Source organism: Pristiophorus japonicus, chromosome 1 (genome assembly GCF_044704955.1).
Source record: "Pristiophorus japonicus isolate sPriJap1 chromosome 1, sPriJap1.hap1, whole genome shotgun sequence".
Lineage (NCBI taxonomy): Eukaryota > Metazoa > Chordata > Chondrichthyes > Pristiophoridae > Pristiophorus > Pristiophorus japonicus.
This window is the reverse complement of record NC_091977.1, coordinates 540,642,991-540,659,808: the sequence shown is the minus strand read 5'-3', so window position 1 is coordinate 540,659,808 and position 16,818 is coordinate 540,642,991. Positions and strand designations below refer to the sequence as shown.

The following is a 16,818-nucleotide window of genomic DNA, read 5'->3' as shown; positions in this document are numbered from 1 at the left end:
CGCAATTCTCCACATTTTTTTTTCTGCAGTTCTAGTCAGGTAGAACAGTTCTCGTTTAGAACAGAATTTTTTCTTCAAAAGGGGGCATGTCCGGCCACTGACGCCTGATTTGAACGTTTCCACAGTGAAAATGTACTCCAAACTAAAGTAGAATGGAGCCAGTGAAGATTTTTGTAGAACTGAAAAAACCTGTTCTACACATTAAAAAATCAGGCACAGGTTACAAATTAGGCGTCCAGAACGAGGTTGGGGGGGGAGGAAGGGAACTCATTAAATTTGACAATAAATCCTTATTTATACTTCTCCAAATATTATACAAATAAATCCAACCTGAATAAACATTTATAAGTCAAGAAAAGATTAAATAAACCATCTTCCTACCTGTGTGAAAGTGCTTCAGCCAGGGAGAATTCTGCAGCCGTTCGTGCCGCTGAGCGGGAGGGGGAGAGAGAGAGGGGGGGAGAGAGAGAGGGGGGGGAGGGAGGGAGAGAGAGAGGGGAGGGAGGGAGAGAGAGAGAGGGGGGGAGGGAGAGAGGGGAGGGAGGGGGAGGGAGAGAGAGGGGGGGAGGGAGGGAGAGAGAGAGAGGGGGGGGAGGGAGAGAGAGAGGGGGGGGAGGGAGGGAGAGAGAGAGGGGGGGGGAGGGAGAGAGGGGAGGGAGGGAGAGAGAGGGGGGGGAGGGAGAGAGAGAGGGGGGGGAGGGAGGGAGAGAGAGAGGGGGGGGGGAGGGAGAGAGAGAGGGGAGGGAGGGAGAGAGAGAGAGGGGGGGAGGGAGAGAGGGGAGGGAGGGGGAGGGAGAGAGAGGGGGGGAGGGAGGGAGAGAGAGAGAGGGGGGGGAGGGAGAGAGAGGGGGGGGGAGGGAGGGAGAGAGAGAGGGGGGGGGAGGGAGAGAGGGGAGGGAGGGAGAGAGAGGGGGGGAGGGAGAGAGGGGAGGGAGGGGGAGGGAGAGAGAGGGGGGGGAGGGAGGGAGAGAGAGAGAGGGGGGGAGGGAGAGAGAGGGGAGGGAGGGAGAGAGAGAGAGGGGGGAGGGAGAGAGGGGAGGGAGGGGGAGGGAGAGAGAGGGGGGGGGAGAGAGAGGGGTGCGTCGGGTCGGGTCAGTCGGGGGGGGGGGGGGAGGGAGCGGGTCGGGGGTCCGGGGGGGGGGGGGGGGAGCGGGTCTCGGGTCGGGGCGGGGGAGCGAGTGTCTAGTCGGGGGGGTGGGGAGCGGGGGTCGGGGCGGGGGGAGCGGGTGTCGGCTCTGGTCGGCGGGGGGGGGGGGGGGGGGGGCGAGTGTCGGGTCTGGCCTCATTCACACAGTCCCAGTGAGGCCATTGGGCCAGGGCTAGGGGCTGTATGCTTCAGGCCCCTCTCACACAGTTCCTCGCCTGGAGCTACTGCACTTGCGTGCCGACTGTAGCGCGCATGTGCAGAGGTCCCGGCACTGTTTTCAGCGCCGGGACCTGGCTCCGCCCCCCCACAGCTCGTGCTAACTGCGCCGAGGGCCAGAGGACCTGTAAGTAGGTGGAGAATACCGAGGATTTTTTTAGGCGCCGTTTTAGGCGCGAAAAACGGGCGCCCAGCTCGGAGGGGCGCCTGTTTTTTTTCTTGTGGAAACTTGGGCCCAATGTTGCCTGAATATTCCTAAGGATGGGAGTTAACAGCTGGTGCGGTACATCCTTCGAAATGCTGCTTTACTTTGCACCCTCTCATGCTTTTACATGTCTCCCTCCATGATAACGGCCCAGAAATCCCGGTTTCTCCTTCCCGCGGGCGTTTGACTGGATTCTACAAAAAAGATGCGCACCTACCTGTTCCTGCTGCGCCCATGCGAGTTTCCGGTCCTGAGGCCTCCACTGACTGCGTGTCACAGCGCGTGCACGTCAGGACATGCGCAGGGCTGGAGCTGCAGTCACATGGCTCTGGGCAGCCAATCAGGTACAGTATGTTCTCATTCATAATAATGGGAGCTCCGTAAGTTGGAGTTACATTTATTATGAATGAGAACCTTCCCCCCCACAAACACACGAAACATGAATAAAACATTTTTAAAATATAGTACATATTTAACATTAATTTAAATTTCTGATTTTTTTTTTGAAACATTTTTTTAATTATGCTTTAAAATAAATTTAACATAGTGGGCAGGGTTTTTAAAAAGTAAAATGTGTTTTTTTAATGATTTTAAGCGTGTTTTAAAACTCTTACACCTGTAAAAGTAGACTATGTGCCTGGTTTTATCTGGCGCAAGAGTTTTCAGGACATCCGATGGGCAAGGTATGCGTAAATACCGCAATCTTGCCTATGCAAATGTCCTGGCTGCGGGGCTACAGAAGATCAGTCAAGCTCCAGCTTGACAGATGGGAAAAGCCGGTTTTCAGCATAATGCGCATTGTACGCTGAAAACTGGCTTTTGCGATGCCTTCCTGATCCATACACACTCCGCATGGACCCGGGAGGCTGGAATTTCAGGGCTAATAGCTAATCCCAAGAACCTCTCTCTAGGGGTGGGGGGAGTTAAAGTCTCAGGGTGTTTACAGCCCCACAGGCAGTCAGAAGCAAGTTCAAGGCTGTGCAGGCAGAATTCAAAAAAATATTGCATCAAAATTGTGTTCCTCGCTGTAGTAGTTGTAACTTTCAGCAATCTTCAGCCTCAAAGACTACTCACTTCTGCTAGCCTTGGCTGATCCTGGCAACAGCTTTGTTGGATAAGTCCTTTACCCATTAAACATCTAAGAACAGTAATATGTTTGATAATTCACTTCATTTATTATTGATGTTAACCTTAAATCATCGTTATCATAGGCAGTCCCTTGGAATTGAGGAAGACTTGCTTCCATTCTTAAAACGACTATCTGTCCCATCTAAAACGAGTCCTTAGGTGATTGAACAGTCCAATATGGGAATTACAGTCTCTGTCACAGGTGGGACAGACAGTGGTTGAGGGTAAGGGTGGGTGGGACAGGTTGCTGCATGCTCTTTCCGCTGCCTGCGCTTGGTTTCTGCATGCTCTCGGCGACGAGACTCGAGGTGCTCAGCGCCCTCCCGGATGCACTTCTTGAACTTAGGGCGGTCTTTGGCCAGGGACTCCCAGGTGTCGGTGGGGATGTTGCACTTTATCAGGGAGGCTTTGAGGGTGTCCCTGTAACGTTTCCTCCGCCCATCTTTGGCATGTTTGCCGTGAAGAAGTTCTGAGTAGAGTGCTTTCTTTGGGAGTCTCGTCTCTGGCATGCGAACAATGTGGCCTGCCCAGAGGAGCTGATCAAGTGTGGTCAGTGCTTCAGTGCTGGGGATGTTGGCTTTGTCGAGGACGTTAATGTTGGTGCGTCTGTCCTCCTAGTGTATTTGTAGGATCCTGCGGACACATTTGTTGGTGATATTTCTCCAACAACTTGAGGTGTCTACTGTACACGGTCCATGTCTCTGAGCCATACAGGAAGGCGGGTATACTACAGCCCTGTAGACCAGTGGGAACCTGTTCAACCTTCGCCGTCTCCAGGCCAGGTCAAAGACCACCACAACCTCTGTCAGCGAGCTAAGAGACTGAACTCCAAGACAGAGTCAACGTATTTACCGAGGCGTACGAAAGCATGGGCCTTACGCTAAACATCCGTAAGACAAAGGTCCTCCACCAGCCTGTCCTAGTCGCACAGCACTGCCCTCCAGTCATCAAGATCCACGGCGTGGCCCTGAACAATGTGGACCATTTCCCATACCTCAGGAGCCTCTTATCAACAAGAGCAGACATTGATGACGAGATTCAACACAGCCTCTAGTGCAGCCTTCGGCCACCTGAGGAAAAGAGTGTTTGAAGACCAGGTCCTCAAATCTACCAAGCTCATGGTCTAACCGTAAAACACCCTAAACAACCACAGAGTAAGGCACATTAGCCTCAGGTCCAAACCTTACGTGTGTGGATATTAATGAGGACCCGTGAAGATGGCTTCTCCCAACCTTATCACACCACGCATTCTCGGAGGCAGCAAAGGTCTTTTTCTTTCTACCTACGTATAAACATGGCATCTCTTTATACCATTTTCTTTTCTGGTTCTCTTCCTGCTGGATGCAACACTATCTAATGTTTTATGACCACCCAGTTGCTCAAACTGATTGCCAAACAGAGCTGAGAGGCTCTATACCTTTTCACACCGTACTGTTGATTTTCTGTGAGCCGCAGCTCTGTTGTAAACAACCTTTGATGCTCTTGCATTATTCCCTTCTATGATGAAAAGTCTTTCAATCTTAATACTTCTTTAAACTCAATATTTCTCCACCTAGCTTATTTATTTATATCTTTAATATCCTTAGTTCTGAAATCCATCCTTCAATAACGTCTTCCATCGTCCAACTGGTGGGTCTTCCCTCGCCAAATTCAAATCTTATTGTTGGGGTAAAAAGACTTCCCTTCCTCGAGGTGGACTCCCTGATATAAGGAATCGACACCCGCCCATCCGTATAGCGACCGCGGAATCACTCAAACGAAATCTTGGTTTAACCGTTTTTTATTCAAGCATGCTAGGGAAGGGTTCCGATGAACACTTCCCCGATCAGAGGGTTTTCAATTACAGTTATACATTTTTCGAGGTGTGTGACTCTCCGACAAACCACCGATTGGCCGACGGCTATCGGCGAAGTTACATTGATTTGTTGGCCCTGATCAGACTGGCTCTGATTGGTTCTTCCCCACCTGTTCATCTCCCATCACATGTCACCCTCCCGGAATGTGTTATTCAGTGGTGTCACTTTGCCTCAGTTCCTCATGACATGTGAATTGACCTTGCTTCCCAGGGTTTGCTATCTTTCTAGACTGTTGACTCTCTACTGCTCTTGGTGGATGTGTTATTCAGTACTGAGTGTATGTTTTCATCTTCTATCAGTCTGTGCTAAGGCTCAGTGCATTACAATCCCTACCGTAAGACAGGAACTCCCGATTACTTAGCACCTCCTAATACTGTTAAGCCCTATAATCTGGACCATACGTCAAATCAATTCATTACCTTCAGTATCCACATTAGTGACTATTTTTTAATCGCCTTACACTTATCCATCTAGTTGTAGCCAGAAAACCACCTGTTACAGCTTCTCTTTCTTTTGCTAAACTGTTACCTTTGGAGTTCCCCAAGGATCTATCCTTGGCCCCTCCTATTTCTCATCTAAATACTGCCCCTTGGCGACATCATCTGAAACATGTCAGGTTCCACATGTATACTGATGACACTAAGCTCTACCTCACCACTACCCCTCTCTCGCTCTCCACTGTCTCTAAATTGTCAGACTGCTTGTCCGACATCCAATACATAGAAACATAGAAAATAGGTGCAGGAGTAGGCCATTCGGCACTTCGAGCTTGCACCACCATTCAATAAGATCATGGCTGATCATTCCCTCAGGAGCCCTTTCCTGCTTTCTCTCCATACCCCTTGATCCCCTTAGCCGTAAGGGCCATATCTAATTCCCTCTTGAATATATCCAATGAACCGGCATCAACAACTCTCTGCGGCAGGGAATTCCACAGGTTAACAACTCTCTGAGTGAAGAAGTTACTCCTCATCTCATAGAAACATAGAAACATAGAAAATAGGTGCAGGAGCAGGCCATTCAGCCCTTCTAGCCTGCACCGCCATTCAATGAGTTCATGGCTGAACATGAAACTTCAGTACCCACTTCCTGCTTTCACGCCATACCCCTTGATCCCCCGAGTAGTAAGGACTTCATCTAACTCCCTTTTGAATATATTTAGTGAATTGGCCTCAACTACTTCCTGTGGTAGAGAATTCCACAGGTTCACCACTCTCTGGGTGAAGAAGTTTCTCCTTATCTCGGTCCTAAATGGCTTACCCCTTATCCTTAGACTGTGACCCCTGGTTCTGGACTTCCCCAACATTGGGAACATTCTTCCTGCATCCAACCTGTCCCGTTCCGTCAGAATCTTATATGTTTCTATGAAATCCCCTCTCATCCTTCTAAACTCCAGTGAATACAAGCCCAGTTGATCCAGTCTCTCCTCATATGTCAGTCCCGCCATCTCGGGAATCAGTCCGGTGAACCTTCGCTGCACTCCCTCAATAGCAAGAATGTCCTTCCTCAGATTATGAGACCAAAACTGAATATTTCAGGTGAGGCCTCACCAAGGCCCTGTACAACTGCAGTATGACCTCCCTGCTCCTATACTCAAATCCCCTAGCTATGAAGGCCAACATAGCATTTGCCTTCTTCACCGCCTACTGTACCTGTATGCCAACTTTCAATGACTGATGAATCATAACACTCAGGTCTCGTTGCATCTCCCCTTTTCCTAATCTGCCGCCATTCAGATAATATTCTGTCTTTGCGTTTTTGCCCCCAAAGTGGATAACCTCACATTTATCCACATTATACAGCATCTGCCATGCATTTGCCCACTCACCTAACCTGTCCAAGTCACCCTGCAGCCTCATAGCGTCCCCCTCGCAGCTCACACTGCCACCCAACTTAGTGTCATCTGCAAATTTGGAGATACTACATTTAATCCCCTCGTCTAAATCATTAATGTACAATGTAAACAGCTGGGGTCCCAGCACTGAGCCCTGCGGCACTCCACTAGTCACTGCCTGCCATTTTGAAAAGGACTCTTTTATCCCGACTCTCTGCTTCCTGTCTGCCAACCAGTTCTCTATCCGCGTCAGTATATTACCCCCAATACCATGTGCTTTGATTTTGCACACCAATCTCTTGTGTGGGACCTTGTCAAAAGCCTTTTGAAAGTCCAAATAGACCACATCCACTGGTTCTCCCTTGTCCACTCTGCTAGTTACATCCTCAAAAAATTCCAGAAGATTTGTCAAGCATGATTTCCTCTTCATAAATCCATGCTGACTTGGACCGATCATGTCTCCTCTTTCCAAATGCGCTGCTATGACATCCTTAATAATTGATTCCAACATTTTCCCCACTACTGATGTTAGGCTAACCGGTTTATAATTACCTGCTTTCTTTCTCCCTCCCTTTTTTAAAAGTGGTGTTACATTAACTACCCTCCAGTCCATAATGGATGAGCAGAAATTTCCTCCAATTAAATATTGGGAAGACTGAAGCCATTGTCTTCAGTCCCCGCCACAAACTCCGTTCCCAAGCCAACGACTCCATCCCTCTCCCTGGTAACTATCTGAGGCTATACCAGACCTTCCTCAACTTTGGTGTCGTATTTGACATCGAGATGTGCTTCGGACCACATATACAAGATCGCCTACTTCCACCTCTGTAACATCAACTGACTCCTTCCCACCTCAGCTCATCTGCTGCTGAGACTAAGTTAAAGGCGCTGTATAAATGCACATCCTTGTTATCAGCACCATTGAGGGGGAAAGACAGTTTTTTCGAGAACACAATTTAAACCAATTTGGTCTACATTATTCACTGTCTATATTACTGATCTGTCTTTGTTAGAAATAAAAGTAATATAAAAACATAATATTCTTACAATCTGCACCTTAGATTTCGCATTCTAACTTATCTTGAGTGCATTGCAAGCATAATAACAGGAAATTCAGGGCTTCAGTGCCAACTGGGTCCCATTCTAATCTATGTTAAATAGGTAATAAAAAGAGAAAAGCTGGAAAGACTCAGCAGGTCAGGTAGCATCTGTGGAGCGAGAAACAGAGTTAACGTTTCAGGTGGACCTTTTGTCAGAACGTTAAATAGGTGGCTGGGAGCTCGGTAGGATGTTCACATGAAGCGTTAAAATTATCAGAAATATGGGAGGGAAAATGGGGCTTCAGCCCCAATTTTCTGACAGGTGAAGTACTTGCCGAGGAATGTTGGGGCCCAGTGTATGGTGTATACTTTACACTTCCTAATGAGGTGCTCCTTCATTCGTAGCCTACTTCAACTCTGTAATATCGGGCTAGTCTCTTCTGCCTCAGCTCATCTGCTGCTGAAACCCTCATCCATGCCTTTGTTACCTCTAGACTGAACTAGTCCAATGCTACCCTATCCAGCCTCCCACCTTGCACCCTGCGTAAACTTGAGGTAATCCAAAATTCTGCTGCCCATATCCTAACTTGCATTAAATCCCTTTCACCCATCACCATTGTGTTTGCTGGCCTACATTGGCTCCCAGTCTGGCAATGCCTTGATTTTTAAATTCTCATTCTTGTTATCAAATCCTCCATTGCCTCGTCCCTCCACCCTCCCTCCAGCCCTAGAACCTTCCGTTATTTTTGCGCTGCTCCAATTCTTCTTCTCCCGGGCCAGTTAGGTTGCTCCATGGCTGGTACAATGACCCATACTAACAGATTTAAGCAGCCTTCGCCTCCCAGTACAGGCGAGTGGAACACTTACCTATTTACAGACCTGCCTGAAAATCGCATCAGATGATCCGTGGGCGTCACTGGGGAGACCAAGGTGCCCCCTGTTCCCCACACCCCCTCTTCCTCACGCCCCCCCTTTCCCACACCCCCTTCCCCTCCACACCCCTTTCCCCATACACCCTCTTTCCCCACACACCCCTTTCCCCACGCCCCCCTTCCCTTCGCCTCCCCTCCCCCACACCCCCCCTTCCCCATGCCCCCCTTTCCCCACGCCCCCCTTCCCTACCCAGTATCCCCCTCGTTAGACTATCGAGCTTAACCCAACACAAACTCCATTCATGCAAATCTCTGCCATCTGCATCTTATCCCAAACTCATGTCCTGCTTCGCCCATTGCTCATGTCTTAGTTGATCTGCACTGCTCCCCAAACCATGGCCTTGCCATACTCTTCTCTTCAACCTTCTGCAGCCCTATATCCCGGCACCAATCATCTGTGCGTCCTGTGCAATCTCCTGCCTTAACACTTCTCACCCAGGCGCATCTACCATCTTGTCTCTGCATTTTTAGCTGTGCATTTGGTCAATTCTCATCATTCTTCTGCTAGTACTTGGTTCATTTGTTTCCTACTGTTACGTTAAAGTTACTGTCCAAATATAAGTTGTTGTTAGTACCCATTTTAGATTCCATTCATATTGTAGTCTTTGTTTTCTAATGTAGGTATTCAGGAGCCTGGAACGGCTGAAGAAAGTGCTATCTGCCAAATGTTTTACCCAAGTAAAGAGGATGACTCAGCAGCTCCCTCCGCAAAGGGGCCAAGTAATTCTTGCCCTCCGGAAGATAGTTCTTCAAAAACAGCAGAGGCTGCGAAGGCTGATTCCGCAAAAGAGGAGAAGACACCAGATGCAGATTCTTGCCCGAGGGAAGAAAGTTCTACACAGACAGCAGAGGCTGCAAAGGCTGATTCCGCAAAAGAGGAGAAGACACCAGATGCAGATTCTTGCCCGAGGGAAGAAAGTTCTACACAGACAGCAGAGGCTGCAAAGGCCGGTGCCACAGAAGAGGAGAAAGCAGTAGAGTCAGGAGCAGCCTGCCCGATAGGAGAAAGTTCTTCAAAGACAGAAGAATCAAGATCAGGAGACAGTGCAAAGGCTCCAACATCCAGCAAAACCGACGTGAAAGATAAAAGCAGTGACCAGCAGTTGCCCTCCATTGTTGATAAGGGCTTTCAAAGGGTAAATGGCAGAATTGATGAATTGGGATGCAAGATGGATGGTCTGTTAGACAGCATTAAATCTCTTGCTGATGTTATGACCAAGGAGCAAAGAGAAGATGAGAAGCGAGCAGCAAAGCCTGCTAAAGAAACAAAAAGCCAAATACCAGTGGCGTCAGCAAAGCCAGCGACACCTGAAGCAAAATCACCAGAAGCAAAATCACCAGCAAAATCGCCAGAAGTAAAATCACCAGCAAAATCACCAGAAGCAAAGTCACCAGCAAAATCACCAGAAGCAAAGTCACCAGCAAAATCACCAGAAGCAAAGTCACCAGCAAAATCACCAGAAGCAAAATCACCAGCAAAATCACCAGAAACAACGCCACCAGGAGCAATGACACCAGAAGCAACGACATCAGAAGCAACAACACCAGAAGCAAAATCACCAGAAGTACCGACAACAGAAGAAACAACACTAGAACCAAAAGCAGAAGGATAAGCAGACTGAATAACAGAACCCAGGACCCTTCTACCCTCTTCTGACCTGTGGAAAGACAGTGTAGGGTATGTCTTCTTAAGTAAAACACTCTAAGAAAAGACTGAAGACAGTAGTTATGTTAGTGAATCCTGGTACTTTAAAAAAAAACTTGTAAGAATGTGTGCAATAAAGATCTTATTGCCAATTAGTTCTGCCTTCTGGTTCCTGTTTATTAATCTATTGGAAATGTCCTAGTCACTGTTACCCACTAATTGCAAGGTAATACATTTAATCCCTGCTTAAATACTTGCAAAGATTGTAAATATTTTGATGTTTCTTCCCCGTTTGTAAAAATTGACTTGTTGGTCCTAGTTTCCAGACTTATTAAGCCACATATTATGAGCATTTAAGCGGAAGCTTGATATGCACATGAGGGAACATAAGAAATAGGAGCAGGAGTAGGCCATTCGGCCCCTCGAGCCTGCTTCGCCATTCAATAAGATCACGGCTGATCTGATCCTCGCCTCAACACCACTTTTTCGCCCCCTCCCTATAACCCTTTGACTCCCTTATCGCTCAAAAATCTGTCTATCTCCACCTTAAATATATTCAATGACCCAGCCTCCACAGCTCTCTGGGCAGAGAATTCCACAGATTTACAACCCTCAGAGAAGAAATTCCTCCTCATCTCAGTTTTAAATGGGCGATCCCTTATTCTGAAACTATGCCACCTAGTTCTAGATTCCCCCATGAGGGGAAACATCCTCTCTGCATCATACCCCCACATTTAAGTCCAAGTCATTGATATATACCACAAAAAGCAAGGGACCCAGCACTGAGCCCTGCGGAACCCCACTGGATACAGCCTTCCAGTCACAAAAACACCCATCAACCATTACCCTTTGCTTCCTGTCTCCGAGACAATTTTGGATCCAACTTGCCACTTTGCTCTGGATCCCATGGACTTTTACTTTCGTGACCAGTCTGCCATGTGGGACCTTATCAAAAGTTTTGCAAAAATCCATATACACGACATCATAAGCACTGCCTTCATTGATCCTCCTGGTTACCTCCTCGAAAAATTTAATCAAGTTAATCAGACATGACCTTCCCTTAACAAATTCATGCTGACTGTCCTTGATTAATCCCTGTCTTTCTAAATGAAGATTTATCCTGTCCCTCAGGATTTTTCAATAATTTTCCCATCACTGAAGTTAGGCTGACTGGCCTGTAATGACTCGATCTATCCCTTTCTCCCTTTTTAGACAAAGGTACAACATTGGCAGTCCTCTGGCATCACACCTGTAGCCAGAGAGGACTGGAAAATGAGAGCCTCTGCTACATCCTCTGTTGCTTCCGGAAATACAAGGGGTTCAAGGGTCGAGCGAAAAGGAGGAACTGAAGGAAATCCTTATTAGTCAGGAAATTGTGTTGGGGAAATTGATGGGATTGAAGACTGATAAATTCCCAGGGCCTGATAGGCTGCATCCCAGAGTACTTAAGGAAGTGGCCCTAGAAATAGTGGCTGCATTGGTGATCATTTTCCAACATTCTATTGACTCTGGATCAGTCCTATGGACTGGAGGGTAGCTAATGTAACAGCACTTTTTAAAAAAGGAGGGAGAAAGAAAACGGGAATTATAGACCGGTTAGCCTGACATCGGTGGGGAAAATGTTGGAATCAATTATTAAAGATGAAATAGCAGCGCATTTGGAAAGTGGTGACAGGATCGGTCCAAGTCAGCATGGATTTATGAAAGGGAAACCATGCTTGACAAATCTTCTAGAATTTTTTGAGGATGTAACTAGTAGAGTGGGCAAGGGAGAACATAGAAAATAGGTGCAGGAGTAGGCCATTCGGCCCTTCGAGTCTGTACCACCATTCGATAAGATCATGGCTGATCATTCAACCTCAGTACCCCTTTCCTGCTCTCTCTCCATACCCCTTGATCCCTTTAGCCGTAAGGGCTATATTTAACTCCCTCTTGAATATATCCAATGAACTGGCATCAACAACTCTCTGCGGCAGGGAATTCCACAGGTTAACAACTCTCTTGAGTGAAGAAGTTTCTCCTCATCTCAGTCCTAAATGGCCTAACCCTTATCCTAAGACTGTGTCCCCTGGTTCTGGACTTCCCCAACATCGGGAACAATCTACCCGCATCTAACCTGTCCCGTCCCGCCAGAATCTTGTATGTTTCTGTGAGATCCCCTCTCATCGTTCCAAACTCCAATGTATAAAGGCTCAGTTGATCCAATCTCTCCTCATATGTCAGTCCGGCCATCCCGGGAATCAGTCTGGTGAACCTTCGCTGCACTCCCTCAATAGCAAGAACGTCCTTCCTCAGATTAGGAAACCAAAATTGAACACAATATTCCAGGTGAGACCTCACCAAGACCCTGTACAACTGCAGTAAGACCTCCCTGTTCCTATACTCAAATCCCCTAGCTATGAAGGCCAACATACCATTTGCCTTCTTTACCGCCTGCTGCACCTGTATGCCAACTTTCAATGACTGATGAACCTTGACACCCAGGTCTCATTGCACCTCCCCTTTTCCTAATCTGCCACCATTCAGATAATATTCTGTCTTTGCGTTTTTGCCCCCAAAGTGGATAACTTCACATTTATCCACATTATACTGTATCTGCCATGCATCTGCCCACTCACCGAACCTGTCTAAGTCATCCTGCAGCCTCTAAGTGTCCCCCTCACAGCTCACACCGCCACCCAGTTTTAGTCTCATCTGCAAACTTGGAGATATTACACTCAATTCCTTCATCCAAATCATTGATGTATATTGTAAAGAGCTGGGGATCCAGCACTGAGCCCTGGGGCACTCCACTAGTCACTGCCTGCCATTCTGAAAAGGACCCGTTTATCCCGACTCTGCTTCCTGTCTGCCAATCAGTTCTCTATCCACCTCAGTATATTACCCCCAATACCATGTGCTTTGATGTTGCACACCAATCTCTTGTGTGGGACCTTGTCAAAAGCCTTTTGAAAGTCCAAATACACAACATTCACTGGTTCTCCCTTGTCCACTCTACTAGTTACATCCTCAAAAAATTCCAGAAGATGTTTCAAGCATGATTCCCCTTCATAAATCTATGCTGATGTGGACCGATCCTGACACTGCTTTCCAAATGGATTTGGTGTATTTGGACTTTCAAAAGGCTTTTGACAAGGTCCCACACGAGACTGGTGTGTAAAATAAAGCACATGGTATTGGGGGTAATGTATTGACGTGGATAGAGAATTGATTGGCAGACAGGAAGCAGAAAGTCGGAATAAATGGGTCCTTTTCAGAATGGCGACCAGTGGGGTGCCGCAGGGTTCAGTGCTGGGACCCCAGCTATTTACAACATACATTAATGATTTGGATGAAGGAATTGAGTGTAATATCTCCAAGTTTGCAGATGACATTAAGATGGGTGGCGGTGTGAGCTGTGAGGAGGATGCTAAAAGGTTGCAGGGTTAGGTGAGTGGGCAAATGCATGGCAGATGCAGTATAATGTGGATAAATGTGAGGTTATCCACTTTGGTGGCAAAAGCAGGAAGTCAGAATATTATCTGAATGGTGAGATTAGGAAAAGGGGAGGTGCAACGAGACTTGGGTGTCGTGGTACATCAGTCATAGAAGGTTGGCATGCAGATAGAGCAGGCGGTGAAGGCAGCAAATGGCATGTTGGCCTTCATAGCTAGAGGATTTGAGTATAGGAGCAGGGAGGTCTTACTGCAGTTGTACAGAGCCTTGGTGAGGCCACACCTGGAATATTGTGTTCAGTTTTGGTCCCCTAATCTGAGGAAGGACGTTCTTGCTATTGAGGGAGTACAGCGAAGGTTCACCAGATTGATTCCTGGGATGGCAGGACTGACATATGAGGAGAGACTGGATCATCTGGGCTTGTATCCACTGGAGTTTAGAAGAATGAGAGAAGTTCTCATAGAAACATATAAAATTCTGACGGGATTGGACAGGTTAGAGGCAGTAAGAATGTTCCCGTTTCTGGGGAGTTCCAGAACCAGGGGTCACAGTCTAAGAATAACGGGTAAGCCCTTTAGGACCGAAATGAGGAGAAACTTCTTCACTCAGATAGTGATTAACTGTGGAATTCTCTATCGCAGAAAGTTGTTGAGGCCAGTTCGTTAGATATATTCAAAAGGGAGTTAGATATGGCCCTTATGGCCGAAGGGATCAAGGGGTTATGGAGAGAAAGCAGGAAAGGGGTACTGAGGTTGAATGATCAGCCACGATCTTACTGAATGGCGGTGCAGGCTCGAAGGGCCGAATGGCCTGCTCCTGCACCTAACTTCTATGTTTCTCTTAACAGCCTGGGAAAAATTTCATCCGTATCTGGGGATTTATCCACTTTCAATGATCTAGATTTGAATATAGGGAGTATGATTAAGAAGTTTGCAGATGACACTAAAATTGGCTGTGTGGTTAATAATGAAGAAGAAAGCTGTGGACTGTAGGAAGAGGGTAACTAAAGAAAGAGTAGGGATATTAGAGTCCATGAGAGTAATCTTTGTGTGGAGGCGGAAGATGTTGAACATAAAAATTAGGAACAGGAGTAGGCCATCTAGCCCCTCGAGCCTGCTCCGCCATTCAACAAGATCATGGCTGATCTGGCCGTGGACTCAGCTCCACTTACCCACCCGCTCCCCATAACCCTTAATTCCCTTATTGGTTAAAAATCTATCTATCTGTGACTTGAATACATTCAATGAACTAGCCTCAACTGCTTCCTTGGGCAGAGAATTCCACAGATTCACAACCCTCTGGGAGAAGAAATTCCTTCTCAACTCGGTTTTAAATTGGCTCCCCCGTATTTTGAGGCTGTGCCCCCTAGTTCTAGTCTCGCCGACCAGTGGAAACAACCTCTCTGCCTCTATCTTGTCTATCCCTTTCATTATTTTAAATGTTTCTATAAGATCACCCCTCATCCTTCTGAACTCCAACGAGTAAAGACCCAGTCTACTCAATCTATCATCATAAGGTAACCCCCTCAGCTCCGGAATCAGCCTCGTGAATCGTCTCTATACCCCTCCAAAGCTAGTATATCCTTCCTTAAGTAAGGTGACCAAAACTGCACGCAGTACTCCAGGTGCAGCCTCACCAATACCCTATACAGTTGCAGCAGGACCTCCCTGCTTTTGTACTCCATCCCTCTCGCAATGAAGGCCAACATTCCATTCGCCTTCCTGATTACCTGCTGCACCTGTATAGGGATTCATGCACAAGGACCCCCAGGTCCCTCTGCACCGCAGCATGTTGTAATTTCTCCCCATTCAAATAATATTCCCTTTTACTGTTTTTATTCCCCCAAGGTGGATGAGTTCACACTTTCCGGCATTGTATTCCATCTGCCAAACCTTAGCCCATTCGCTTAACCTATCTAAATCTCTTTGCAGCCTCTCTTGTGTCCTCTACATAACCCGCTGTCCCACTAATCTTTGTCATCTGCAAATTTTGTTACACTACACTCTGTCCCCTCTTCCAGGTCATCTATGTATATTGTAAACAGTTGTGGTCCCAGCACCGATCCCTGTGGCACACCACTAACCATCAATTTCCAACCCGAAAAGGACCCATTTATCCCGACTCTCTGCTTTCTGTTAGCCAGCCAATTCTCTATCCATGCTAATACATTTCCTCTGACTCCGCGTACCTTTATCTTCTGCAGTAACCTTTGTGTGGCACCTTATCGAATGCCTTTTGGAAATCTAAATACACCACATCCATCGGTACACCTCTATCCACCATGCTCGTTATATCCTCAAAGAATTCCAGTAAATTAGTTAAACATGATTTCCCCTTCATGAATCCATGCTGCGTCTGCTTGATTGCACTATTCCTATCTAGATATCCCGCTATTTCTTCCTTAATGATAGTTTCAAGCATTTTCCCCACTACAGATGTTAAACTAACCGGCCTATAGTTACCTGCCTTTTGTCTGCCCCCTTTTTTAAACAGAGGCGTTACATTAGCTGCTTTCCAATCCGCTGGTACTTCCCCAGAGTCCAGAGAATTTTGGTAGATTATAACGAATGCATCTGCTATAACTTCCGCCATCTTTTTTAATACCTTGGAATGCATTTCATCAGGACCAGAGGACTTGTCTACCTTGAGTCCCATTAGCCTGTCCAGCACTACCCCCCTAGTGATAGTGATTGTCTCAAGGTCCTCCCTTCCCACATTCCTGTGACCAGCAATTTTTGGCATGGTTTTTGTGTCTTCCACTGTGAAGACCAAAGCAAAATAATTGTTTAAGATCTCAGCCATTATCACATTTCCCATTATTAAATCCCCCTTCTCATCTTCTAAGGGACCAACATTTACTTTAGTGACTCTTTTCCATTTTATATATCTGTAAAAGCTTTTACTATCTGTTTTTATGTTTTGCGCAAGTTTACCTTCGTAATCTATCTTTTCTTTCTTTATTGCTTTCTTAGTGATTCTTTGCTGTTTAAAATTTTCCCAATCCTCTAGTTTCCCACTAACCTTGGCCACCTTATACGCATTGGTTTTTAATTTGATACTCTCCTTTATTTCCTTGGTTATCCACGGCTGGTTATCTCTTCTCTTACCGCCCTTCTTTTTCACTGGAATATATTTTTGTTGAGCACTATGAAAGAGCTCCTTAAAAGTCCTCCACTGTTCCTCAATTGTGCCACCGTTTAGTCTGTGTTTCCAGTCTACTTTAGCCAACTCTGCCCTCATCCCTTTGTTTAAGCATAGTACGCTCGTTTGAGACACTACTTCCTCACCCTCAATCTGTATTACAAATTCAACCATACTGTGATCACTCATTCCGAGAGGATCTTTTACTAGGAGATCGTTTATTATTCCTGTCTCATTAC

At 46.7% G+C, this 16,818-nt stretch overlaps 1 protein-coding gene across 2 annotated transcripts in view; it reads left to right on the top strand.

Moving 5' to 3' along the window:
• LOC139278135 (neurofilament heavy polypeptide-like) overlaps nucleotides 1–10,128 on the top strand; it is a 108,797-nt gene extending 98,669 nt beyond the window's left edge. For both annotated transcript variants that reach the window (XM_070896799.1, XM_070896793.1), the window contains one exon: nucleotides 8,980–10,128. In XM_070896799.1, coding sequence (XP_070752900.1) covers nucleotides 8,980–9,971 — 992 coding nt within the window. In that variant the 3' untranslated portion in view covers nucleotides 9,972–10,128. The remainder of the gene's footprint in view (nucleotides 1–8,979) is intronic.
• The last annotated feature ends 6,690 nt before the right edge of the window (nucleotides 10,129–16,818 follow it).